Raw genomic sequence first — 22,997 nt, 5'->3', positions numbered from 1 at the left:
CTATCTTCCCTGAGAACCTCTTTGATAAGACTACGATTGATCACCGCAGCCTTCCCTTACCTTACGACTTACAGACATAGCTTCCCTGAAGCTATCCCCGACTACGAATACTGTTACCAGTTCCGCAGCCTCAACTTCTGCAAACAAACCTCACTACGACTAGCTGGCCGTAACAACTTATGGGGAGGGCTCCATTTTCAACATTTCTCTTACTCATAGACCCGATTGCGCCATCAACCCACAATAAGACATGATGGCAGAGAAGAAAATGTCTGTCTACAGAAGCATGCCTTGATAAAAAGACTTTTGAGGCCCAAATCCCACGTGAAATTGTTTGGCTTGAGCCTCTTTCCTCATTTGTCTCCCTGCAGCTTGCTTTGTGGCCGATAAAATTCAGATCGATATTACCCGCTACCAGTGTTCGTAGGCAGTTTTTGAACACGACTGAGCCATGTCCGGAACCACCCACACCCACGACCGGGACCCGGGTCAAACGAGCCGTAGTCCGAGCCCCGTCCCGAAAGCCAAGCCTTTCTTTCGATCAGTGCCTTTCCAGATTCTCGTCGCTTGTGGCGTATCTTTCACAGCCCCTGGCATGTGGGATGCCCTGGGCGGGCTCGGGGCCGGTGGCGCCGCTAAGCCATATGCTGTAAGCGCAGCCAACGCTCTTGGTATGACTTCCACTCCAACAAGCTTTGTTTGATTTCTTGGCTTGATTCATTAACTCCCCTACGAAGTCTATGGCCTATTCGCGGTCGTCTGTGTCGCTGCAGGCGCCATCAACAACCGTATCGGTCTGCCGTATGGGCTAGCTTTGGGTTCCATAGGCTACCCGCTCTACGGAGCCGGCTTGTATACGAATAACGTCAGTGCCAACACTTGGTTTATGTTATTCGGTAGCGCTCTTTGCGGCATCTCTGCTGGATTTTTCTGGGCAGCTGAGGCCGCCATCATCATCGGCTATCCATCCCCCGGAGACCGAGCATTCTATCTCGCTATCTGGCAAACAGCCAAGGCTGCAGGTCCCATCGTGGGTGGTGCCATCAACCTGGGCCTGAATGCGAACCGGAAGACCACGGGATCCGTCTCGTCATCAACTTACATCGTTTTCATTGTCATCATGTGCCTTGGTCTTCCCATTGCGCTGTGTTTATCACCTGCTAACAAGGTCTGGCGCAAAGACGGAACCGTCATCTTAACACCGAGAGCTCCAACATGGGGGGCAGAGTTCAAGGCCGTCGGGAAGCTGTTCACCAGCCGCAGGATCTTGCTACTACTGCCGGCCTTCTTCATAAGCTACTTCTATAACGGTTTCATGAGCACTTGGCTCGCGACCTATTTCACCGTGCGCTCGAGGGCGTTTTCGAGTTTCTTCACCAATTTTGCGGGCATCTTCAGCTCCTTCATGATCGCCGCGCTGTTGGACAACCAGAGGATCCATATCAAGAGCCGTGGCCGTATCGCATTTGTTTCCATTGTCTTTGTTCTCGTGGGCACATGGATATGGGCTACCGTACTACAGAAGCAGATCTATGACGCGAGTGAGCCGCCTGCTTATGACTGGTTTCAGGGGGGGTTCGGAAAGAGTTATGCCCTCGTTTTCTTCTGGCAATTTGGTGGCCAGGCCTTTCAACAATTATTATACTGGCTCGTCGGCCAGTATGCGACAGATCTTTCAGACTTGAGTCGTCACACTGGCATTTTAAGAGGTACAGAGGCTTTGGGTCAAACTGTTGCCTGGGCGTAAGTCATCCCTATACTTCTCTCCCTCGTTGAATCTCTATACATCACCAAAACGATTCTCGGATGCTGACAATGTACCACAGTATGCAATCCGAGGGCAACGCCAACCACTTTGTTAGCATTGGTCTCAACTTTGGCATAACAATTCTCTGCGTCTTTCCCACCTGGCTGGTGCTGTCTGCACTCGAAGGAAGCCACGAGGAGAGAAAGACTAGCCCCGAACGCCCCATAGATGATACTGAAGAGGAGGAGATTGGAACAAAGGCAGCGGCCAAGTAGGTGCCCCAAGATCGCACAGATACGCACCCAGTGGCTTGGGGAATGGATTCAACTCCTGGCAGCTACCAAATTCGGACTGCCCATACCTTCTACGCGATACCCCAATATTAGATAACGCACCAAACTTGAAGTTTTGGTTCCTTATGAATGAAGACGTGGTTTTGTTCCTTCAAGGCGTGACCATTTCCAAAGATGCGATTGGGGGCACCGCATCTTCATCAACGATGTCGGTAAACCGCGTGAGGTTAACGCTAGCTTGATCACGGTGATGAAACGAACCAATTGCCTTCAAGTCAGGCAATGAAAGCTAGAGTCCACAGAAGCATTCATCGTTGGCGATGCTGCCCTAACTAATGGAATGCAAGCTGCAAGGACGGGTGGCTAGGCCGATGGATATGGCACATAATGATCAAAAACCTGGACAGGGGTAGAAATTATCAGTTCTGATTGTGCTTTATTGCACCATCATGTGGTATATTTCAACTATCTCTTTTGTTTAACGCCCATCCCAGTTTTCCTTGCCGTTTCCCGTTCTCTGTTTCATAACTACAATGCCCAAGTATCCAGATTAATCACTCTGCAGTGCGGCTCGCTGCCCGTCCTCTGCACCAGTTGTCCCAATCGAAGGACCTTCTCACCGGCAGCTTCAAGGGCTGCCATGGTAGCATCAACCGTGGCCGCATCTACCGCAGCCACCATGCCCACGCCAGTGTTGAAGGTACGGACCATCTGGTATGGTTCCACGTTACCGCCCGTCTTGAGCCATCTGAAGACAGCGGGCATTTCCCAGCTGGTCAAGTCGATCTCGGCAGCGAGATGCTCCGGCAACATGCGAGGAACATTGTCAATCAAGCCGCCTCCGGTGATGTGAGCCAGGCCCTTGACGAGGCGTTTTTCAATGACGCCACGCAAGCTCTTGACATAGATCTTGGTGGGTGTCAGCAGGCTCTCGCCCACCGTCTTGCCAGCATCCCACGGAGCAGGATCGGTGTATGCGAGACCCTCGCGTTCAAGAATGCGGCGGACCAAGGAAAAGCCGTTGGAGTGAACACCACTTGAGGCCAAGCCCAGCAGCACATCTCCGGCGACCATGTCATCTTGACGCGGCAGTCTTTGACTGTTGATCATGACGCCGACTGCGCAGCCTGCAGCATCATAATCATCCTTTTGGTACATTCCAGGCATCTCAGCAGTCTCGCCGCCGACAAGTGTACATCCGGCATCGATGCAGCCTGCCGCAACACCTTCGACAAAGGCAGCAGCCGTGCTCATCTCCAGTTTACTGCAGCCGTAGTAGTCCAAGAACATCAGAGGCCTGGCACCCTGGACAACGAGGTCATTGACATTCATGGCGACCAAGTCGATGCCCACGGTATCGTGCTTGCCCATTTGTTGAGCAATCATAAGCTTGGTGCCAACACCGTCAATAGCTCCGACGATGACGGGAAGTTCACCATTTTTCAGCCCAAGGCCGCACTTGGCCAAGTCGAGCTCACCACCGAAACCTCCAATCTCAGCATCAGCTCCCGGCTGCTTGGTGGAGCGTACCGCTTTCTTGATTCTCTCAACGAACTCATTGCCCGCATCGACGCTGACACCAGCTCCAGCGTACGTCAGAGCTTCCTTTCCCTGCTGCGACCGGAAGGCACGATGGGCAATATCCTTGCGATAGTACATCTTGTCGAAATCGATGAGCGTGAGACCTTGCTCATACGCCTTCTTCACGGCGGCTTCGAGAGAGTCGGCAGTGGCGTTGACTGCAATAACACGGCCGCCTGAAGTCTGTAGTTGGCCCTGTGGGGATAGCTTGGTTCCTGCGTGGAAGACAGTGATATCCGGCGACGATGACTGGTTGACCACCATGGGCGTACCCTTTGCATAGGAGCCAGGGTAGCCACCCGCAGCAACGACTACAGTGGCACTGTATTTGTTCTCAATCTTGATGTCGACACAGTCAAGGCGGGCCTCGTGAGCCGTGCAAGCCATCATGATCTCGGCGAGATCCGTTTCGGAAGAGAGGAGCGGAAGAACAGTCTGCGTCTCGGGGTCGCCGAATCTAACATTGTACTCGAGTACCTTGGGGCCTTGGCTGGTGATCATGAGGCCGGTGAAAAGAATGCCACGGAAGGGATAGCCGGCCTTGCGCATTCCGGTGATGGTGGGCTGGATCACATCCTCTTCGATCTGGCGGATGAGCTCCTTGGTAGCGATGGTCGTCGGAGCGTAGCAGCCCATACCTCCAGTGTTGGGACCTTGGTCACCATCCCCGATTCTCTTGTGGTCTTGAGCGGGAGGGAGAGACAGAGTGTGAGTGCCGTCGCTAAAGGTAAGGATGCTCAACTCGTCGCCGGTCAGGAATTCCTCGATGACGACCTCGTCACCGGCGGTGCCGAAAGCCTTGTCCACCATGATCTGCTTGAGGGCATCCTTGGCCTCTTGCTTGGTTTCGGGGATGATGACGCCCTTACCGGCAGCGAGACCGGTGGCTTTAATGACGACGTTGTGTGACACTTGCTCAATGTAGGCGACGGCTTTCTCGTAATCGGAGAAGTTCTCGTAGGCGGCAGTAGGAATGTTGTACTCTTTCATGAAGTCCTTGGAGAAGGTTTTGCTTCCTTCCATCTGTGCTGCTTCCTTGGAGGGTCCGAAACAAGGAATGCCGGCGTCACGGAAGTACGCCTCAACACCGTCGACGAGAGGAGCCTCGGGGCCAGGAACGACTAGATTGACAGATTGGGCCTTGGCGAGCTGGACGAGGGCGGGATAGTCGTCGGCGGCGATATCCTCCACATTGGTGGTCTTGGGACAGGTGGCGGTACCTCCATTGCCTGGAACCGCAAGAATGGAGACGACACGAGGTGACTGGCTGAGCTTCCACGCAAGCGCATGCTCGCGGCCTCCGTTGCCAATGAGCAAAACGCGCACACTATCGGCCGAAGTCATGGTGAGGACGGGATTTAGAACGAGAAGCAGCACCGAGGGACCTGGAGAAGGATTGATCAGCCTCAAGGTAGAACACCAAGGAGCATAGACAGACACGAGACTGAGGAAATCGATCTAGCGGGGGGGGTAACGAACGTGGATCGCGTAATTAAACGTCCAGGTATGAGCACCAAGCGTGAGAATGGCCGAAGATGCAGTGAGAAAGAATACTAGAATGTGCCGTCTGTCTCATACGTGCATAAGAGCATTGGTGATGACGGACGGATGGACGATGATTCACTTTCGAGGCGACTCAGTGACGTGAAAAGTTTCTTTGCTGCACCTCCACCGTCGGAGGGGGGGAATTTGGGAGACCTGAACGAGGGGCAGCTAATAACGGTTTACTGTTGCGACGCCGGCGCAAGGAAAAAAAAAATGGGTTGACTGCCCCTCCAACACTAATTTGGCCTAGGGCGGGGTGACATGGATGGGTCAATAGGGAAAGAAGAGGGTGATTAAAGAGCGCGACCGGGATGGATTAGCGCGAGAATTTCCAGCGCAGGGTGCGAAATAACCCCCGCACCTTCCCTTTCTGTCCTCCAGACAGTGTCTGTCACTGTCAGTGTCATTTCGACCGTGTGGTGAGCCACCAACCTCAGGGTACCTACTTTCAATGAATGAGGTAAGGCAGACAAGGTAATCTGGCAGGTACCTTACTTTTGTTACAACGCTGTCGAATGCCATAAGGTATTAAGATAAGGCAGATATTGACAATGCTCCTGCTTAGGGAGCCCAAATCCCAAGCCAATCGGCACAGAAACACAAACGTCTGGTCTTGAGAAATTTGATTGTCCTTAGTCCGATGTAAAGCAAAATGGCCAGTTTCAACCGCGTGAACATCTAAGGTATTTCTCCATCCTGTAGACCTAAAGAACCAGCCGAGGCAGAACAGACTGTTCCAGCTCGTCGACACTGCCACTGCTAATTAAGAGCGCATACTCGTTGTACGCCGCATTGAGTATTACATCCCGACTGCTCGCATTTCCCCATGGCTCAGCGCCATCTGAAGCACCCGCGCCGATGACTTTTCGATACCACTCTAGAGCCAGGTGATGCAGACCGAGCATATGGAAAGTTCTCGCCACACCGAAAAATGCCTCCCTCCTCTCGTCCGGCGTTCCGGAAAGTTTGGAGTGACAGAATTCAAACACGCAGGCGAACCCTTGCATGATAAGATACTGACGATTATCAGCCTGCCGCTTGAGAGCGTGATGGATGTATCCTAGTCCGACGCTGAGACTGATCATGGGATTCAAGGGGTCGAGAGTTCGTGCTCTGAGGAAGTAATCTAACGCAAGGGCTCACATGTCAGCCCAGGTCCCTTTGGAAAAAAAGTCCGTTGTTGGTTTGACTCACTCAGTGCAAAAGTGTAGCTAGTCGAAGTGAAGAGAATATGCCCGTAAAGCATCAGCAAACAGGTATCGAGCTGTTTGGCCTCGGCAGTGCTAGTACGATCACCGACTGAGACATCATAGCCCCTGTCCGTCTGTGCCGTACCAAGGTGAGAAGCGTCAATGATCTTGATCTGGCGCAATATGTATTTCTGCGCAGGCCCTGAATTGTACCATGACGCTGGAGACTGGCATAGTCTGCATAACGCGGCGAACATGCGGTATGAATCCGAGTCTAGCTGCCGTACCTTCATAAAGAATCTAGCGACAGCTACACACATCTCCTCGTCAGAAAGATATATGGCGCATGCTGTTTCATCATTCCATCAGTCAATCATGCATCTCGAACAGCACTGGAGGAAATCTGGCGTACCCGCCCATGCGACATGGATCAAGAACATGTAGTCCTTGGAGTTGACGAACACGATGGAATCTCGAGCTGCTTCGCAGACTTGGTAGGCTTCCTCGGCACGGTTGTCGAGGGCAAGACTGATGGCGTAGTCAAGGAAAAGTTCGAGCCATTCGCCGAAAGGAATGCCCCTATAGCCGTCGTCCTCGTACATCACGTTTGTTCTCCTCTCGTCTGTGAGGGATGGTGCCATATCTGTAGAAAATTAGCATGAGTACATAGGTAGAAATTGATCGGGAGGCGATCAGTTGCATACTCTTTGACAATCTTTCCGCCAGTTCAGAAAGGCCAGGCTGAGTTCGGGATGAAGCGCTAAACACAACATCATTGGCAGCCCCAAGAAACTTGAGGTACTTGTCCCAAGGATAGAACTTCCTGAAGGATCTAAACTCGCCCACAAGATCGCCGGCAGCGGCCATCCATGTTGGTATCAGGGAGTGGTCGCCTGCTTGTATCTCCTTCTTCAGGCTACGCACGACTTCGTACCGCCTAGTGAGCTCATCGGCCCGGGCCCGTTCCTCTTGCATCCGTTGATCGGGAGCTACAAGCCTCTTCGGGCGATATCTGGGACGAACAATTCCGGTATTCGCAGGCCGACGCTTGTATTCCCGTCTGCGCCGGGATTTGGTGCCATCAGCCAAACCGGAGGCTGATAAACGGTGATTTCCAATGCCACCCATATATCCACGGCCATCACCAGTCATCCCCCCTTCGTCGTTGATGCCCTGAAGGGCAATGGCCTCAGTTACGAGAATGTAAGCTTCCTCTTCCTCCTTTTCTTTTTCGTACATCGTGGCTAGTTCAAGACGAGCGTCGATACTGGTCTCGTCGACTTGGATAGCCTTGAGAAGGCAGTCCTCTGCTGCAGCGTTGTCGGATTTCCTTAGGTAGCAGCGGCCGAGTTGAAGCAGTAAGGTAGCGTCTTGTCCGTATATGGAATTTCGCAGCAGTTCGTAGTAATCCAGCGCCTCCTGGTAGCGTTGGACAGCGCAGAGTTCATCTGCAATATCTCGAACGAGGTAGGGAAAGTCCTCAATCGCTGTAGCCGTTGCAGATTCATTCGGATCTAACCACTGTAGATGTAGCTAGCAGAGTATCAGTGAATGCTTGAGACATCTTGAGTCACCAGAAGACCATAGTGAACATACATTCGATTCCTCCTCGTCGCGGATCTTCAGCCGATAGAGAGCAAGACGGGCCCTGAATTCCAGAGGCAGTCCCAGGCCATAGGCATACATGTTGTAGGCAGAAGGGTCGAAAGAGGGGAGTTGAACACGGCGAGAATGGTCACGATCCCACTCCCTATCGTCGAAACAAGCATCCCACGTTTGATCGTTCGGTCGTCCGAGCAGCCAGCGTGAAAGCGACTTCAGATCTGCAATGGCGGTTGCGAAGTCTCCAGCGCAGGCGAAGAGCTCCACGTAAATTCCGATGTCGTGCCATGATAGCTCTCCCCCTCCTTCCTGCTCAGTACCTCGTGCGTGTGCAAAGTACGTCTTGTAGGCCGAGACAGCCTTCTGGATATCTTCTATGCTCTCAGAGTCGCTGCAAGCTTCGGCCAATCGCCGAACGACATCTATGTCCAGCGGTCGGCGCTCAAGGACGTAGGTGAACTCAGTTATAGCCTGGGAGAAGAAGCCCTGGCGGTGGCTTGCTTCGGCTCTACCTAGTCTCGCTTCGAGGTCTGTTGGTTGAGCCTTGATTGCAGATGAATAGCACATGAGAGCAGTCTTGAGAGCGCCGTCTTGACCCTCTTCGGCAAGACTCATGGCAAAGGAGGCACAGTCCATCCATACTGGGAAGTCTTTGGGCCTTAGATGAGCAGCAATGACCATGGCCATCAGCGCCTGGTCGTTGGCGCCTTCTTCTCGGAAGATGGATGCTAGAACCGTCCATGCCTGATGAGTTTCGGCGTTGATCCTGATGATCTCGAATACAAGATCCCGAGCGAGGGCATAGTTTCCACTGATAAACGCCTGATTCACACCCGCAAGACGAAGCTTGATGTCGCCTCTGGGCTCAGCAGCCTTTCGGGGACCTCGGATGGAGCGCGAAGCATGCTTGCTCCTCGATATCGGTTGAGCCTTCCTCAATCCTCTGTCATCGTCATCAATGCCGGTGCCAACGCTGCCCCCAGCAGTTTGACGTGAAGAGAGAAATTCTCGTACGGACTGTTCCCACTTGGCGATATCGCCTCGGAGCTCCATTTCATCTGAATCGGCATCCGAAACGAAATCCTCCTCTTCGTCATCAACGTGGGCATCGTCTCCAGCCTCGGCTTCTTTCCATGTCGGATCCATGGTGGGCAGGCTAGACGAAGCAGACCGGTGTTGATATGTTGGAGGGGCCGAGATGCTGACGCTGTGCGAACTAACTGGTCTGCTGGAAGAGGTAAGGATTGCAAGTGAGAATGATGCTCAAGATCAGCTGTCTCGTCAATATTAGTCTAGGAACGTCCTGCCTTGGGATCTCTTTCTTTTTTCCGCCGATAGAAGATGTGGTCGGAAGAATTCTCAAAAAACAACCAAGCTGTCTTGGGTTGTCAGCAAAGGTCCGGTGTTCCCTGCGAATCGGGTTGTCGCGCGTGCTAGAATTGACGGATTGACTGCGAAGTGGTGTAGTCTGTAGATGGTAAAGTACAAGCTGAACAGCTCTAGTGGAAACGCCACCCTGCCGTTGACAATGAGAGCAGCTGCGCCTCGGGAATCTGGGCAGAATAGTGTGTCCGAGACCGAAAGTACCCAATGAACCTTGGAAAAGTAAATGAAGAGGTCGTCGTAGCTGCCGGATACGAAGCTGATCAAGCACCTCAAAAAGGCTGAAAGAAAGACAACGAACGGTACGTGCACCTAATACCCGTTTACCTCACCTTTTGTATTACCCCACTCAAGTTTTGTCTGTCAGGTAATTTTTGACATGTCTTCGCCAACAGCTTGTTTTCTCCGGCGAGTAGCAATAATGGCAAGCAATAGTACCAACGAAACTAGATGCACCCTCAATTACATATCGGCATGTGTTTGTTGTTTGATTCTTCCAAGTATTAGGAATACTTGAACTTTTGCTTCTTTCACATAGAATCTTCTCAAATATTGGTCACAAATGCTGGTTAACAGATCCAGGGGTACGATGATGACATTCTAGAACAGAGAATTTACACCAGCACACTCGACGCGGGCAGCCGCCCAAGACACCATCGCTCCTTCTCAAACTACCAGCAACGTCTTGTGCGCAGCCGGACACGTTGTGTTATCTTCTTATATATGTACAGAAGCACAGAGTGAGCGAAAACCAACCCTTGGTAAAAGTTTACCTACCCCCCGGGTTACTACCTGAATACACATCCGCGATCTTTCATGCTTATACCCCCTTACTATGCTTGTTGTCTATCCAACAATACATCGATGCCTGTGGGCGCGTGGGTGCGTGAGTGCGTAAATGTGTCTGTGTGTCCGTGGTGTGGTAAATGGGTAACAACAACCGCACACATCTTCCTTGCGTCAACCGTCATATCCCTTTTCAAGCAATCTTGCCATCATTTTTGGCCTCTGTTCAAGTAGTGTCAGCACTGTTGCCTCAAAACAGCTGGCTCAAAATAGTGCTTACCCTTCACTTGCTCAAAAACCTTGAGCATCTTCCGCCTAGCTCCGAGGGCGTTAACTCCACGATCCTCCAAAGCTTTGTCGTCGAGCTCGATCAACTCATGCCACTTCATGTCTTTGAGATTTTCAGTGTACTTGTGCAACCGCAGGCTTCTCAACCAGCTAGGGATATCCTGGAGAAGGGTCGGGTCTGTCGGGTCTTCAGGCGGCTTTGAGCTACCTCTGCGGCCCCGGGGAGATCGGCCACGGACCATGTCGGAATGGTCTGAAAGGTATCCTTCGTGGTTCCCTAAACCTAACTGGCCCACATTGACTGAAGGAATGCCATTGTTGAGAAGAGGAGAGGCGCCATCATAGGCGCTGAGGAAACCGTTGTTTTGCGGAGAAGCGAAAGCCATGGGTCCGAAGCCACCAGGCTGCATGGCAATGCCTGGCGAGCTGGGTCGAGATCGATGTTGGCCGAAGCCCATGTTTTGTGCCTGCAAAGCAATCATCTGCTCGCGACTAAGCACCTGGCCATGCTCGTTGATCATGACCACGTTGGTGTTGGGCATATGCCCACTATGAGGCAGACCCTGCTGGCCTGGAGCGCCTGGGGCATCGTTGGATCGGGCACGGCGATATTTGCGAACATCATCGAGAGCGAAGCGGTTGTTGACTGTCGACAAAGCTGCTAGTTTCATCGCGGTGGCATTTGCGACCATGTCAGCCTGCGTGCCGCTGGTATTGGCGTTGAAATTCGCAACGAGCGGAGTATTGACCATCGATGCCCAGTTGCCTCCGCTTGGGTTGTACGGGGACAAGAGAGGAAGGTCTGCCGGCTTATCATTGGTCGTCAAGGTGGTGTTTTGAATGTTTTGGTTGCCCGAGATCTGGGGCGGGCGAGGAGATCTTAAACCACTAGAAGGGGGCGGCTGGACAAACTGGCCCATCGGGGGTTGACCACCAGGGGCTTTGGATCCCTGATCGCCTCCAGTCCACTGGTTTTGGCCATTGGAGTCGTGGTTGTCGGCAGGGCCCGCGATTGTCGGGGCAGCCATGGACTGACGAGAGTCACCTACAGCACTGTTGCGGTTGGACGAGGGAGGGTTGCCAGTCTGCTGGGTGAACTTGGCCTTCTCCGTCGCAATGGCTGCGGCGGCGTCAGGAAACATTGCATTGATGGTGGAGGGGTCGAGTCCCGATTGCCGTTTGCCGGTCGCAGTGCTCGAGGGGCGGGCGAGCGAGTTCCTGGATGGCTCGACATTCAGCTTGTTCATGGCGTCGCTCAGGCGGTTTGACATTGGGTCTGGGATAGACACGTTAGCTGACAGCCAGCAGGATGGCAAGAAGTGTGTCATGAGGCTCACCTTTGTCAAAGTTGGCTGGGGACAAGACGCCCGACATGGGGTGGCTCTTGCCCATTTGCTGTAGAACCTGAATGAAGAATCGAATCTGAACCTGGGTGGTCTGCTGCAGCAAGGCGTACAGAGCAGCAGTGCGCTCGGCCTCGCTGAGGACCCTGAACCACTGCTCAATGGCACTCAGTTCATCCTTGAAGTCCTGGTCGAGAGTGGCAGCGGCCATTTCTTCCAAAGTCGTCTCATACTGATCGATATCGGCAATCCATTGTTGCGCGATCTTGTCTTGGGGATCGGTATCGGGGTTATTATGGCCTTGGCCCTGCTGAGAGCCGTAGAAGTCGGATGACGGACGGATCCGGCTTGAGGGAGATGCGTTGGAGAGCGCAGCCATGTCGGCAGAAGCCCGAAGGTGGCTGTTGGTTCCCATAACTCTCGAGGAGGGGGGGCGAAGAGACGGGTTCGTGTTGGCCTCCGGGGTGCTATTGCGGTTTCCCGCAATGTGGCTGCCAGACATATTGAGCATTGTCGACAGACAGCGCAATTATAGCGAGGCAGGAATCGCGCTGGTAACGGCGGCGAAGTTGATGTCGTGAAGACGGTAGAAAACTGGCAGGTGGCAGATGAAACGATGCCGGCGACCAGTGAAGGGCGTTGTGTCTTTGTGTAGTGATGGAAGGGGGGTCGGCCCGGGCAAGGAGGGACCAGCGCTGTTTCGAGATTTCGAATGACGGTAACGTCAATCGAATCAGCAGGCAAACGAGCCTAACCTCTCTGACTCTGTGACTTGAGTCGAGAGTGGGAGGGATGGACAGAAGCTTCAGCAGCTGTCGGTGCAAATCCAAGTTGGCGATCACAGTCGCTTGTCAAGAAGTCCAAAGGGTCCTCCTGTTGACTTGGTTTGTTCAAGTGAAGACAATAGCCCTGAACGGCCTGTTCTTTTTTCGTGTCTTTGGCTGCGGCAGAGCTCAGACGGCGCAAGTAAGGTAATGAATCGTAGGGTACGTATTCGCTGCCCAAAGCTCCTGCAGAAACCTGCTGACCTCAAAGGAGTCGGGGATTAAGTCTAATGAGGACCTGCTGCTTAACACATGTCTTTCCGAATGGATGACAGGGTCTGGTTATCGGGCCAGGATTTCGGGTTTTGGTCGAACGAGTAGAGAGAAGGGTCGAAAGAGACAGTGGCCGGTGGCGCAAGCCGGAGTCGCTGGTATGGGAGTCGAGGCGAATGGCGGCGTGCTTTGTTCTGCTTTTTTCTGTGTACTACCGCAGCGAGGAACGCGGACGGCGACAACAGCGGAGGCGGAAGAGATTGGGGGTGGAAGCGGAGTGACGGAGGTAATGCACTTCTGGCAAGCGGGCAGAAATTATTCAACAAATGCTGCTTCCAGGCAGGTAATACGATATTCAAGGCTGGCGTCGTCTGAAAGTATTACCCAGATGTAGGGGGTGGTGGGAACAAAAGGGGAACGAACAAAATTCGCTTCTCGAATTTGCAGGAGACGTACTCATTCATGTACTGCTGCACTGCGGGAGAGGAGGGAAAGAAGAGTTCAGCAACGTGGCGTGGTCGCTGCTTAGTCACTGGTTTGCCGCAGTTTGTCCTACCTAACCTTACTCCGTACCGCCTCAGGTAAAGTGCCTCAAACCCGTACTCCGTAAAGTCAGTATCTCAGGTAGGAGGTACCTACCTGAGTCCAACCTCGAGACGCAAGATAAGAGGCATGGGAAGCTCTGGTCCCATTACGAAGTGTAGGCAATACACGTCTTTGCTGAGATCTTACCACTGGTTCTCGATGAAGGTATACCTAATACCCATCAGCCAGGCAATTGCTAGTTGCAGCTTGTTGACCACATTAGTTCTACGTCTCTCGGACATGAAGGCATAAACAGCGGGTATTCCCAACTTCAACCTCAGATCCTTTCAGAGAGCTATGCGTCTCGCTCCGGGCCCCCGCCCTCTCTCTCACACTCCCCAACCCCATTTACTTGCCTGGGTCTTGATACAAAAATAGACAAGAGGGAACGGCCTAACAAAGATGCCGACCCATCGAGTAAATGTCACTGTTTCTATATATAGGGGCCTCATTCAATAGAGTTCGCGGAACGCCTCACTGATCGGAGAATAGACGCCGACTAGCATTGACTCCTTGAGGTTCATTTTGAGGTTGTCAGTATGCGACAATGCCCCTGGCGACAAACGCCGCTCCTCCTTTACCGGTGAACCGTTAAATGGTATTGCGAGTACTCACTTACCGAGCTGCAACTTGACAACGGAGGCAACTCATCCATGTTGAGCATTTCCGGCCCACGGACTTGGTGCTAGCAAAAGTACCGCAGTTAAGGTACCAAACATGGTGCAATATCACCGCGATTCAATGTCACGACTTGCTGGACTGGGCCTTTCCGAAGTTTGCCGGGAGACTATCGTACCGCAGCAAGACGGGTTCGTGGAATGCCTTCGACCCTAGTATCGCACTCGATACCCGAACAAACTGGACCATACACGGAGGCACATAGAGCCGCCATGGAACTGGAGGTTTGGTATTATCCGTTGTTCATTGACCAAATTCGACATTGGGCAACTGTAGGAGGCTGGCGTAGTGTTTTTATCTACTTTGTAAAGATCCTCGAACTGGTCTGATATCGCACATCACGGTTCACCTGTTGGGGCATGGCTGATGGACGCAGAGTAGAGCCTCGCTGCACCCATCATCTCGTTGCCAAGACCCTGGCAGGGTCATCTTTTTCTCTTGTCGGGCGTCTTCGTGTAGACCTCAAAGCGGCATGTGCCCGACTTTCGTGGCTTGGTAGGGATTCCGAGAGGGTTAAACTGTGGTTGATTCGTTTGCTGGCTCTTTCAACCTAATTGCCAGTTCCATTTGATTCCCTAGTGCCCCAATGCATCGCAGCCGTGCTGTAGAAGAGACCAATAACCATGCGTCCAAGTTCTCGTTTATGCCGTCTCGCGCTTGCCCTCCTTCAGCTCCTTCTGTAAAATTTGTCAGCAACCGTTGTGAATGTAATCGTCGTAGTGGGATTTCGCGGGTGCTGTTCTTCGGAGGGTTCGTACCAGGGCCTTCATGGTGCCGTGCAGAGCGTGACGATGGTTACGGCGGAACTTGGGGTCGGTACCCTTAAGGGAGGGGTATCTCGACGTCTTGGGCTTCTTGATACTACACGAGAGAAAGAAAAACTTCGTCAGCAAAAGGACATCTCGGGGAATGGTGGGCATGTGAATATCTGAATCGTACCCGTTGCGGTGCGCCTTGCGCGACTGGTTGTGCTGCGAGGAGTTCTTTGACTCTGCCCTCAGAAATTAGCTGAGCTCATCCGGAGCGAGCGACGAGGCTCGTAGAATCGGGCTATCATGACATACTGGCCATTGCTGCGGTCGGAAGGTGCCCCTGACGTTGAATACTAAAGCCTGGAGTTCGTGATGCGGTCGGGGAAATTTCGAGTATTAGGATATCGAGGCTGGCCGTGGGGTGGTTTGGTGCATGCTAGGCTCTGCGGTGTTGTGGGTCGAAATTCTGTGCCCTAATGGACTTGCTGAGCCACGGTGTGGCTGAATCGAATCGCGCCACTGCCTTACCTACCTGAGGTAAGGCACCTTGTATGAGTGATTGGAGCACAGTGTGCCAAACTTTTAACTCCATACTTTACTTCAGATTGTCACTGCATGAATGCCTGCATGTCTTGACTGGTAAGACTGCAAGAAGGGCTCACCTAACCCAGACAGCTACTTACCTTCCATCTGTTGGAATGTTACATTTCTCTTTCGGGTTGCCATCACGGAAAGTCAAGCATAGATAGGTATTGCAAGTTGTTTCTGATTCGCACAATACGATAATTCCCAAGACTTTCTTGACTCTAAGGTATGTACTTCCAAGACATCCTTGTAAGATCAAATATGATGAACTGAAGTATTGTTTACTCTATCCTAGCTCTCTCAGATTGTCGATTGCCATCTCTCTTGCGCCAACCTCATGTAGTGCCCATGCAGTGCTCTCGTGTTCTACCCTTGTTACGATACAGATAAGTCCACATCTTTGCCCGCGACTCGGTCTACGCCCTATCAGGGATTATCCCACTTCGCTATACACGATGTCGAAAGGTTCACCGCCCTTGGCTTCTTGACGACGTTGTTTAGTCAAATGTACGCACTTTGCCGCTCTTCTCTCAAAGAGGTTTGATGGCAGACGCGCTACGAATGACATCGGGGCTCCGTGCAAAAGCCTGCAGCCGCTTCGACCTCAGCGTCCTGAGGTAGCGGAAGAAGAGGACAAACAATAACTCCATGCTATTCCTGGATTAGCGCTCTTACGATATTTCAGGTTGCATGGTATCGTGCTTACCGCTCCTTTGTCATCATGAGGATGCCCTGGACAAGAAGACCCTTGAGAATCTGTGGTCCCATGCCCTTGAATAGACCAGAAACGCCCTCTCGCTCCAAAATGAAGTTCATGACTTCGATGAAGCTGCCGAAAGGCTTGCCCTTCCTTTCAGGCGGTGGCCTCGACTGCAAACCTACCTTAGCTACAATCAGGGGCTGTGTGGCAATCGTTGCAAGTGACTTGGAGATAGCACCGAGAACTAAATGAAATTCAGTCAGAGCCGGCCAGTGAGAACTGTACAGACAAGGAGGGTTCAACAACGTACGGAATGCCTCCCAGGGCTTGAGGTTATTCTTGCCAGGAAAGATGACTTCCTTCAGCCTCTCGTAAGCTCCGTAAGTGATTGCAGGATTCACAACGAGCACCAAGCTAGCCTTGAGACCCCTCCAGAGCCCGAATGGCCCATCCTCTCCATGGACGACTTCCCGCGCAGTGTCGACAAAGCCTTTCCTCTCGGTCTTGCGCTGGGTTTGTTGCCTCGTCGTGATGACGGCGACGGGAATTGTACAGAGCTGGGCTACAGCGCCAGCGGTTGCGCCGAGACTCAGCTCGATGAGTGTCGAAGGTGGTGCCGAAGTCTTGGCAGAACGAAGGTAGAGGGCGCGCACAACGGAGTACCAGTAAAAGTATGCAAAGTTGGTAGACGCGACGCCAAGAAGAGAGCCACTCATGCCGGCGTAAAGACCCTTGGCACCATCCTCAGCAACAATCTTGCTCAGAGCATCCCAGGTAGACGAATAATGGGGTTCGACGGGATCGGAGGGGTCAGTCGCTACTGCGCCGGGTTGCGACTTGACTTGGACCTGGAGGCGCGTCTTGACGCTTTATCAAGGAGAGGTTAGCCAAACTCGATTACCATGGAAGAATACGACAGGAAAGAATGGATTTCGAGGCAATGGGGAAGACAAGTTATGCGAGCGTGTTGGTATCGCGGCAGCATCGTTTCTCTCACATGTCAAGCGGGTAGACTAAAGCATTGGCAAGCACGGCACCGGAAGCGCCAGCAACTGCCTTGCCCCAGGGGGAGATGGAGGCCGATTTCGACTGGGCAGCCATTGTATTGTTGCCGTGTTCAGATTGAAGAAGCAATGCGTTGGCACACAGATCAGAGTTCTCTTCGAGGCGTTTGGTCGAATAATCGGGTCACGAGTAGGGAATTGTCGCCCACAATGTCGGTGACGGTGACGGTATCGGCGTTGTCGTCGGCGTTGGGGTTCTGCACCGATCAAGATCCGAGGCAAAGGGCGGGACGGGAAGTGGTCAGGACAGGGAAGCGGCAACGAACGAGCAGCGATAACCAGCAACTACTAGAAGGATGCGCGAGCGCGAGAAGTGGCCCAAGATGTTACTGACGACGAAGACATATATGGTTTACTGTGCGCTGGTCGGGACGAAGGGTCCAAACTGAGAAGGCCGCCCATGGGGACTGACGTGCCGGCCACTGCGCCTGCGCGGGTGCCGGGAGTGGCACTTGAGTCGACGACCTCGGCCCTTGGAGATGACGCTAGAGGCCCGCCATATGCTCGGTTAACCGGTGAGGTCACCTGGTGGGGTTTCGGCACAACGAATGCTTAGGTAATGCATCGCAGCGACTGACCAGCGCGCTAGGTAGGTACGTTAAGGTATTACCTGGCACCTTTAGAAGGTACCTTACGGACAGTTTATTTGTGGCACGAGCCGGTACTGGCGCATCACGTGTTCGAAAATGCTTGGGGAGGATCATGGATGCGAAGCAGCATAACGGCTCCGTACTAATAAGGTAGGCGTCAGTATCCGTACAAATATGTGGCTGGCCCTGAATAATCGTCGCCGGAGACATTTGATTAGCCAGACTTGGGCATGCAAGAGCGGAGCAGCGGGGGGGAAGGGTTCAGCGGTCCTGGCCCGGGCCCGTGGGTGACAAAAGAGACAGGTTGGTGATGGCCTAGGGCCGAGGTGATACAGTCAGTCTGGCTTCAAATGTTTCATTTGGCCAACACATCCAGATAAGGAGAGCTGTCCACTGGCATTCACCACAGACGGCACCTAGTTTGGCCCATGGTGTTTACCATATTGCGGAAAAAGCCCATTTCCCCTTCACTTGGATTAATCCACCAAGAGTTGAAATGATAGAGGCAAGTTGAAACCCGACGGAATAGCGCCGTATCGTAATCTTAAAAGTTGCCGTCCACCATGTTTTGTGCTTCGCGTGCGGATACTCGTGTAAGTCCTCGACAGTTTCCGAGCGGCATCCACAGTAGCGTGAGTAGGTAAGGCAGGAAGAGAAAGAGGAAGAGGAGGGCGCCCCGTATCTTACCTAAGATACCTAGGGTGAGGTAAGGTAAGCTCTAATCATAAGGTATTAGTAGTCTACTCCGCATGTTCGGGCAAAGAAAGCCAAGAACCTATCTGTACAGATGCACAGGTTTCTCTATAAAATTGGTGGGTAGGTATTGTATTAGGTACTTAGCCCATCCCTCCTACTGTCCTCGTCCAACGGCAACAGGTAAATGGACGCTACCTTCCCGTTCATTGTTCATTCCACCCCTCTAGCGCATGTTAACCTCGAACCCGCCTTCTTTCCTACCTACCTTACAGAAAACCCATGGACCGATATCAAGCAGGCCACATCTTGCCCGTCAATCCGCATTCTGGTACACCAAGGTAATATAAGGTAGGTAGGTAATCGTACGGAGAGTCCTTAGGCTCTTTGAAGTTCGCATTGCCCTCCAACGTTTCTAACGTTTCCGTCGCACCCATTTCGTAAGCTTAGGTTGGTGTTGACCAGGGGTAGGGGTACATAACGGTAGACGCTTCTGATTCTTTTCCCAGCGTTTGCTTCGCTCGCTCTGGCGCCTGGCTTGCTTCAACCCGACTCGAGCTGGTTTGGTGAGTGAACTGAACGGATCTCTCCCACGCTCCTACAGTCCGATCACGTCTCCTAAAACTAGCTATCTGGCTCGTTCCGGTCTTGGTCTTGAGAGCAATTAGGCCCCGTTTCAACATTTTGACCTGGCCGGCCCTTGGCCGCCCGACTCTGTACCGTTTTTGGGTTTTGCTTTGCACAGCCTCAATCTGGTGCCCGCTCTCTGTCGTCTCACCCCACGACGAATAATGCATTTCACGCTAAGACTGCGACGCCTTCCCCGCGCCCATTCTCACTCATAAATGCCCTCGCCGTTGATACCGACGACATCGCGTTGGATCTAAAATCAGAATCATAACCAGGCCTGAGGTCACGAGGAAGTTGGGAGAAACTGTGATAAAACAGTAGTCAGCCAGAGACATACAAAGGCCAGCCCTTCTACTCAACCTGCTCTCGCTCCACTCACTTCTTCGAATCTCGACTTGTTTCCCGCCGTGTCGGGTCTCGACGCATCGATTGCCTTACCTTACTCGTGACCTCGACATTCGACTTGAATAAGTCCTTGTTCTGGCCGCTTGTGTAGGATTTCGGGTTTCCTTGTTCAATTACTGTTGCGCAGTCGGCATTATCGCCCTGACTTGACATTGACGGCTGGATGCAGTTCCAGTAAGCTGCTCATTAGCGGGAAGCATGGAAGCCAAAGCCATCGTGAGTGAGTCTCCAAGTCACAGCGCGACGCACCTCAGAGACCTGCTTCAGCTGACCAGTGTTGCTCGGTATTTAGAGAGAAGAGGCCCTTGTGGCTAGATCGACGGGGCGTGAAGCTTTGAATCATGCAATTGCCGCGGCCGACTTATACATGAAGGCAGCACACGAAGCTACCTCACCAGCCGACCGCTCTCGTTTCCGGAAAAAGTGCGCAGGTCTCATTTCTCTCGCCGAAAAGCTCAAGTCGTCGCCCAAGACCGCATCTTCGTCTCTGACCCAGACGACGGCTGCGACCATCACCTCTGCGTCTAATCCTAGCTGCCATGTGCGCCATGTACCATCCAACGAGAGGACCATTCTTCTGCGCTCATCTCGATTACATGGCAACATTTTCCCGCCCTGGCAGGCTGAGCCTAATGATGACAATTTCTCCCTATCTCAGGGCCAAAATGTTTTCTCGTACGTTCGCATAACCGCCACATCGGCTAGTCAACTTATACATAAACCAGAGACCCTGCAGAATACACAATGTCGGCCAGACAGGAGTCCATTCTCGAAGCCTGGCAACGCCCCGTGGACCAAGCGAGAGAAGATACCATAGACGAGGACTTCATGCATTCAGAAAGCGACTGTGATCTCGTACAGGATGTCACGACTGATTGCTCAGTTGTGGCCAGTCTATGCGCCGCCATGAAGATTCTCCAAGGTGGCAGACAATCGGTCAGTCAAGAGTGATACGCACAATACCGTTGATCACGCCCGCTTACCAGCCTCGTCAGATCCTCAGCTCTATCATGTATCCCTACAACCACCAAAAAGGGCGACCTATGATCTCCAGGAGTGGCAAGTACATATTTCGCATGCACTTCAACGGCTGCTTCAGACAAGTCGTCGTGGATGATCGGCTGCCTGTCTCGCGGAACAACCGCACCTTATTCGTTGTTGATCGCAAGAACCCCAATCTTCTGTGGCCAGCTTTGTTGGAGAAGGCTTATTTAAAGGTACGCGGAGGGTATGATTTTCCCGGCAGCAATTCGGGCACCGATTTATGGGTCATCACCGGTTGGATTCCCGAACAGCTGTTCTTGCAGAGGTATGTGGAAACCTGCATGTGAAACCCGGCTCAGGGCAAGACGACCAACGGCGAGAACTAATGCCAAGACGTAGCGAAGACGTAGACCTTGAGAGCGAATGGGACTTGATCAAGGAGGCATACCATGCCGGGAATTTGATCATGACCCTAGGAACCGGTCGTTTGACTCAGTCGGAAGAAGACGCCTTGGGTCTCGTCGGCGAGCACGACTATGCCGTGCTGGAGATCGATAGCTCGCCCGGCGCCCGTCGTTTACTTGTCAAGAACCCGTGGTGTGATGGTCTCGTCTGGAAAGGCGTCGGTTCATCTGGAATAGTCGAGCAAACGGCCGCCGTGTCGTTATCAGACACACTGGTTTCGATCGAGCCAAGGTCCTCCGAGCATACCAGGCCCGTCGGGTCCTTCTGGATATCAGTGGAAGACGTTGCGCAGAACTTTGAGTCCATGTATCTCAACTGGAATCCGGATCTGTTTACACATCGGCAGGATCACCACTTCACGTGGCGCGTGCCCACCATAAACATGACGTCCTCTCTTGCCTACAATCCGCAATACTCAGTCCTGTCACATACGGGACAGACCGTGTGGATTCTGCTGAGTCGACACTTTGCGGACGAGGAACTGGAGATTGCGCGGAATAAGTCTGCCTCCTTATCAGCGGTCTCGAGACAACTTGGCTTCACAAGCATATTCATCTTTGAGAGCGAAGGCAAAAAGGTCCAGGTCAGGGAGGGCTTCGTCTACCAAGGCCCTTATGTCGACTCGCCACAAACGCTGGCCAAGTTCAAACTTCGCAGTGGAACGCCCTACACCATTGTCATGGCCCACCAAGACCTCCCGCTGGACCAATATTCGTGTACGTTTACTCTCTTCTCGAAAGCACCTCTCGAGGTCAAGCCAGCCGAGGAAGCCATGAGCCACTACCAAGAGCTTTCGAGTGCTTGGACCAGGAGAACTGCTGGAGGCAATGCGTCGTCCATCACCTACTCGCAAAACCCGCAATTCAGCATCTCCATTCCCCGTGCCACGCCCCTCTCCATACTCCTCTCGTCTGGAGACCGAGAGGTAGCCATTCATGTCGATCTGGTGTGGGCACACGGGAAAAGAGTCACATCGATCGGGGTCAAGGATGTTGTGGCCAGCTCTGGCGACTACCGTAGAGGCAACGCTCTTGTCCAAGTCCCTCTAGTGGAGCCTGGCACATATACTATTGTCTGCTCCACGTGGGAGCCGGGGCAGCTCGCCGACTTTGGCATGCGCGTAGGGTCTCAGGTGGAATGCCAGATTAAGCCCGTATTGAGCGATAGAGCCGGTCTTTTACGAACTTTGGCGCCGGCCTTCATCTTTAGCGAAGGAGAGGAGAACAAACGAGCCTTGGTTACGGTATCGCGGTTGTCCCGGGCCCAGGTCGTGGCACGGTGCCCGCTGCAGACTGGACGAAGTAGCCAATCCATTGCTACGACGGCCGTCCGCGTCTCCCTCGTCTACGGCCGAGGGCCGCAGGAATCGGTACTCGCCATGTCAGGCGGCGGCGAATTCCGGGAACTGACCATGGCTATCCGGACACCCGAGTTCGACCTTGAGCCCGATCGTCTCCGACAAGACAAACTATGGCTCATTGTGGAACGGCTCGGGAGTCAGCAGGGTCGTCAGAGCATCGAGGTGGAGGTACTGAGCGAAAACCCGGTTCATGTTGGCGACTGGCAGATGGCTGATTCATAGTGGCCATGGCACGGGTTGGAAACTAGACGAAGGCCTTGGTTCGTCGCCACAAGTGGAAGGCACAATTGTAATGGCCCGGTAGATACCTAAGCCTTGCTCATAGAATTTACTACGGATCGGCAATGCCCCTTCCTTCCTCTTCTCCTCCGTCTCCACCTCTCCCTTTACCCATCTCTCTCGAGGCGATGAGTATAAAAGCAGACAAAATCGAAGGGCAAAAGCGACTTGCCAAGTAGATGCCCAAGTACCCAAAATGAAACAAAAGGGATCTTTCCGTGAATTGCCGCTTGAACAGAAGGCGACCCCTATGTCGGCTCTTGTCAAAGACAGTTTGTGACTTTGCCTTCTTCTGGCTAGTCATCACCCATCGAGAAAGAGAGAAGAGAAAAAGAGGAACAGAATACCGCGAGAAAAGGGACAAAACGTGACGTGACGCGAACGACTCGTCAATGTGGTATATGATCCACCGCAACGCCAGAAACCTTGTAA

General features: G+C 52.8%; 7 protein-coding genes across 7 annotated transcripts; 2 read left to right on the top strand and 5 right to left on the bottom strand.

Annotated features, from left to right (window-relative positions):
• Positions 1-253: 253 nt before the first annotated feature.
• Positions 254-2,180, top strand: BDP81DRAFT_479002 (major facilitator superfamily domain-containing protein; the record flags this gene model as incomplete). The annotated part of the gene is made up of 4 exons (XM_060594872.1): positions 254-270; positions 505-671; positions 738-1,743; positions 1,827-2,180. The coding sequence occupies 4 exons, from the start codon at positions 254-256 to the stop codon at positions 2,020-2,022; spliced, it is 1,386 nt and encodes a 461-aa protein (XP_060448888.1). The 3' UTR covers positions 2,023-2,180.
• A 271-nt stretch (positions 2,181-2,451) lies between these two features.
• On the bottom strand, positions 2,452-5,360 carry BDP81DRAFT_342280 (phosphoribosylamine-glycine ligase). Its single transcript, XM_060586040.1, has 2 exons — positions 5,101-5,360; positions 2,452-5,006 (listed from the first exon to the last, which is right to left on the bottom strand). Exon 2 carries the CDS (start codon positions 4,963-4,965, stop codon positions 2,569-2,571), a length of 2,397 nt encoding a protein of 798 aa, XP_060448887.1. The 5' UTR covers positions 4,966-5,006; positions 5,101-5,360; the 3' UTR covers positions 2,452-2,568.
• Positions 5,361-5,870: 510 nt separating this feature from the next.
• Positions 5,871-9,104, bottom strand: BDP81DRAFT_391003 (RNA polymerase III transcription factor tfiiic; the record flags this gene model as incomplete). Its single annotated transcript, XM_060587492.1, has 5 exons — positions 5,871-6,292; positions 6,361-6,705; positions 6,769-6,999; positions 7,061-7,889; positions 7,953-9,104. 5 exons carry the CDS (start codon positions 9,102-9,104, stop codon positions 5,871-5,873), a joined length of 2,979 nt encoding a protein of 992 aa, XP_060448886.1.
• Positions 9,105-10,320: 1,216 nt separating this feature from the next.
• BDP81DRAFT_446622 (SAM domain-containing protein) lies at positions 10,321-12,260 on the bottom strand (the record flags this gene model as incomplete). Its single annotated transcript, XM_060592087.1, has 3 exons — positions 10,321-10,349; positions 10,408-11,691; positions 11,753-12,260. 3 exons carry the CDS (start codon positions 12,258-12,260, stop codon positions 10,321-10,323), a joined length of 1,821 nt encoding a protein of 606 aa, XP_060448885.1.
• A 2,439-nt stretch (positions 12,261-14,699) lies between these two features.
• Positions 14,700-15,129, bottom strand: BDP81DRAFT_391001 (ribosomal L29e protein family-domain-containing protein; the record flags this gene model as incomplete). Its single annotated transcript, XM_060587491.1, has 4 exons — positions 14,700-14,735; positions 14,817-14,919; positions 14,998-15,049; positions 15,123-15,129. The coding sequence occupies 4 exons, from the start codon at positions 15,127-15,129 to the stop codon at positions 14,700-14,702; spliced, it is 198 nt and encodes a 65-aa protein (XP_060448884.1).
• Positions 15,130-15,452: 323 nt separating this feature from the next.
• On the bottom strand, positions 15,453-17,616 carry BDP81DRAFT_419673 (mitochondrial carrier domain-containing protein). The gene is made up of 4 exons (XM_060589792.1): positions 17,093-17,616; positions 16,406-16,962; positions 16,102-16,339; positions 15,453-16,046 (listed from the first exon to the last, which is right to left on the bottom strand). Exons 1-4 carry the CDS (start codon positions 17,194-17,196, stop codon positions 15,926-15,928), a joined length of 1,020 nt encoding a protein of 339 aa, XP_060448883.1. The 5' UTR covers positions 17,197-17,616; the 3' UTR covers positions 15,453-15,925.
• A 1,841-nt stretch (positions 17,617-19,457) lies between these two features.
• On the top strand, positions 19,458-22,873 carry BDP81DRAFT_160630 (PALB protein). Its single transcript, XM_060582029.1, has 5 exons — positions 19,458-19,693; positions 19,770-20,152; positions 20,203-20,413; positions 20,473-20,786; positions 20,861-22,873. The coding sequence occupies exons 1-5, from the start codon at positions 19,676-19,678 to the stop codon at positions 22,506-22,508; spliced, it is 2,574 nt and encodes an 857-aa protein (XP_060448882.1). The 5' UTR covers positions 19,458-19,675; the 3' UTR covers positions 22,509-22,873.
• The last annotated feature ends 124 nt before the right edge of the window (positions 22,874-22,997 follow it).

The sequence above is a fragment of the Colletotrichum phormii genome, assembly GCF_030913505.1.
Source record: "Colletotrichum phormii strain CBS 102054 chromosome Unknown BDP81scaffold_4, whole genome shotgun sequence".
Lineage (NCBI taxonomy): Eukaryota > Fungi > Ascomycota > Sordariomycetes > Glomerellales > Glomerellaceae > Colletotrichum > Colletotrichum phormii.
This window is presented reverse-complemented; position numbering and strand designations above follow the sequence as displayed.

Coding starts and splice junctions, on each gene's coding strand:
- BDP81DRAFT_419673 (XM_060589792.1), bottom strand. CDS start 17,196: ATGGCTGCCCAGTCGAAATCGGCCTCCATCTCCCCCTGGGGCAAGGCA. Junction 16,963..17,092: donor TTAGTCTACCCGCTTGACAT/GTGAGAGAAACG, acceptor TCCTTGATAAAG/CGTCAAGACGCGCCTCCAGG. Junction 16,340..16,405: donor CAAGCCCTGGGAGGCATTCC/GTACGTTGTTGA, acceptor AATTTCATTTAG/TTCTCGGTGCTATCTCCAAG.
- BDP81DRAFT_160630 (XM_060582029.1), top strand. Junction 20,153..20,202: donor CAGGGCCAAAATGTTTTCTC/GTACGTTCGCAT, acceptor TACATAAACCAG/AGACCCTGCAGAATACACAA. Junction 20,787..20,860: donor GAACAGCTGTTCTTGCAGAG/GTATGTGGAAAC, acceptor GCCAAGACGTAG/CGAAGACGTAGACCTTGAGA.
- BDP81DRAFT_342280 (XM_060586040.1), bottom strand. CDS start 4,965: ATGACTTCGGCCGATAGTGTGCGCGTTTTGCTCATTGGCAACGGAGGC.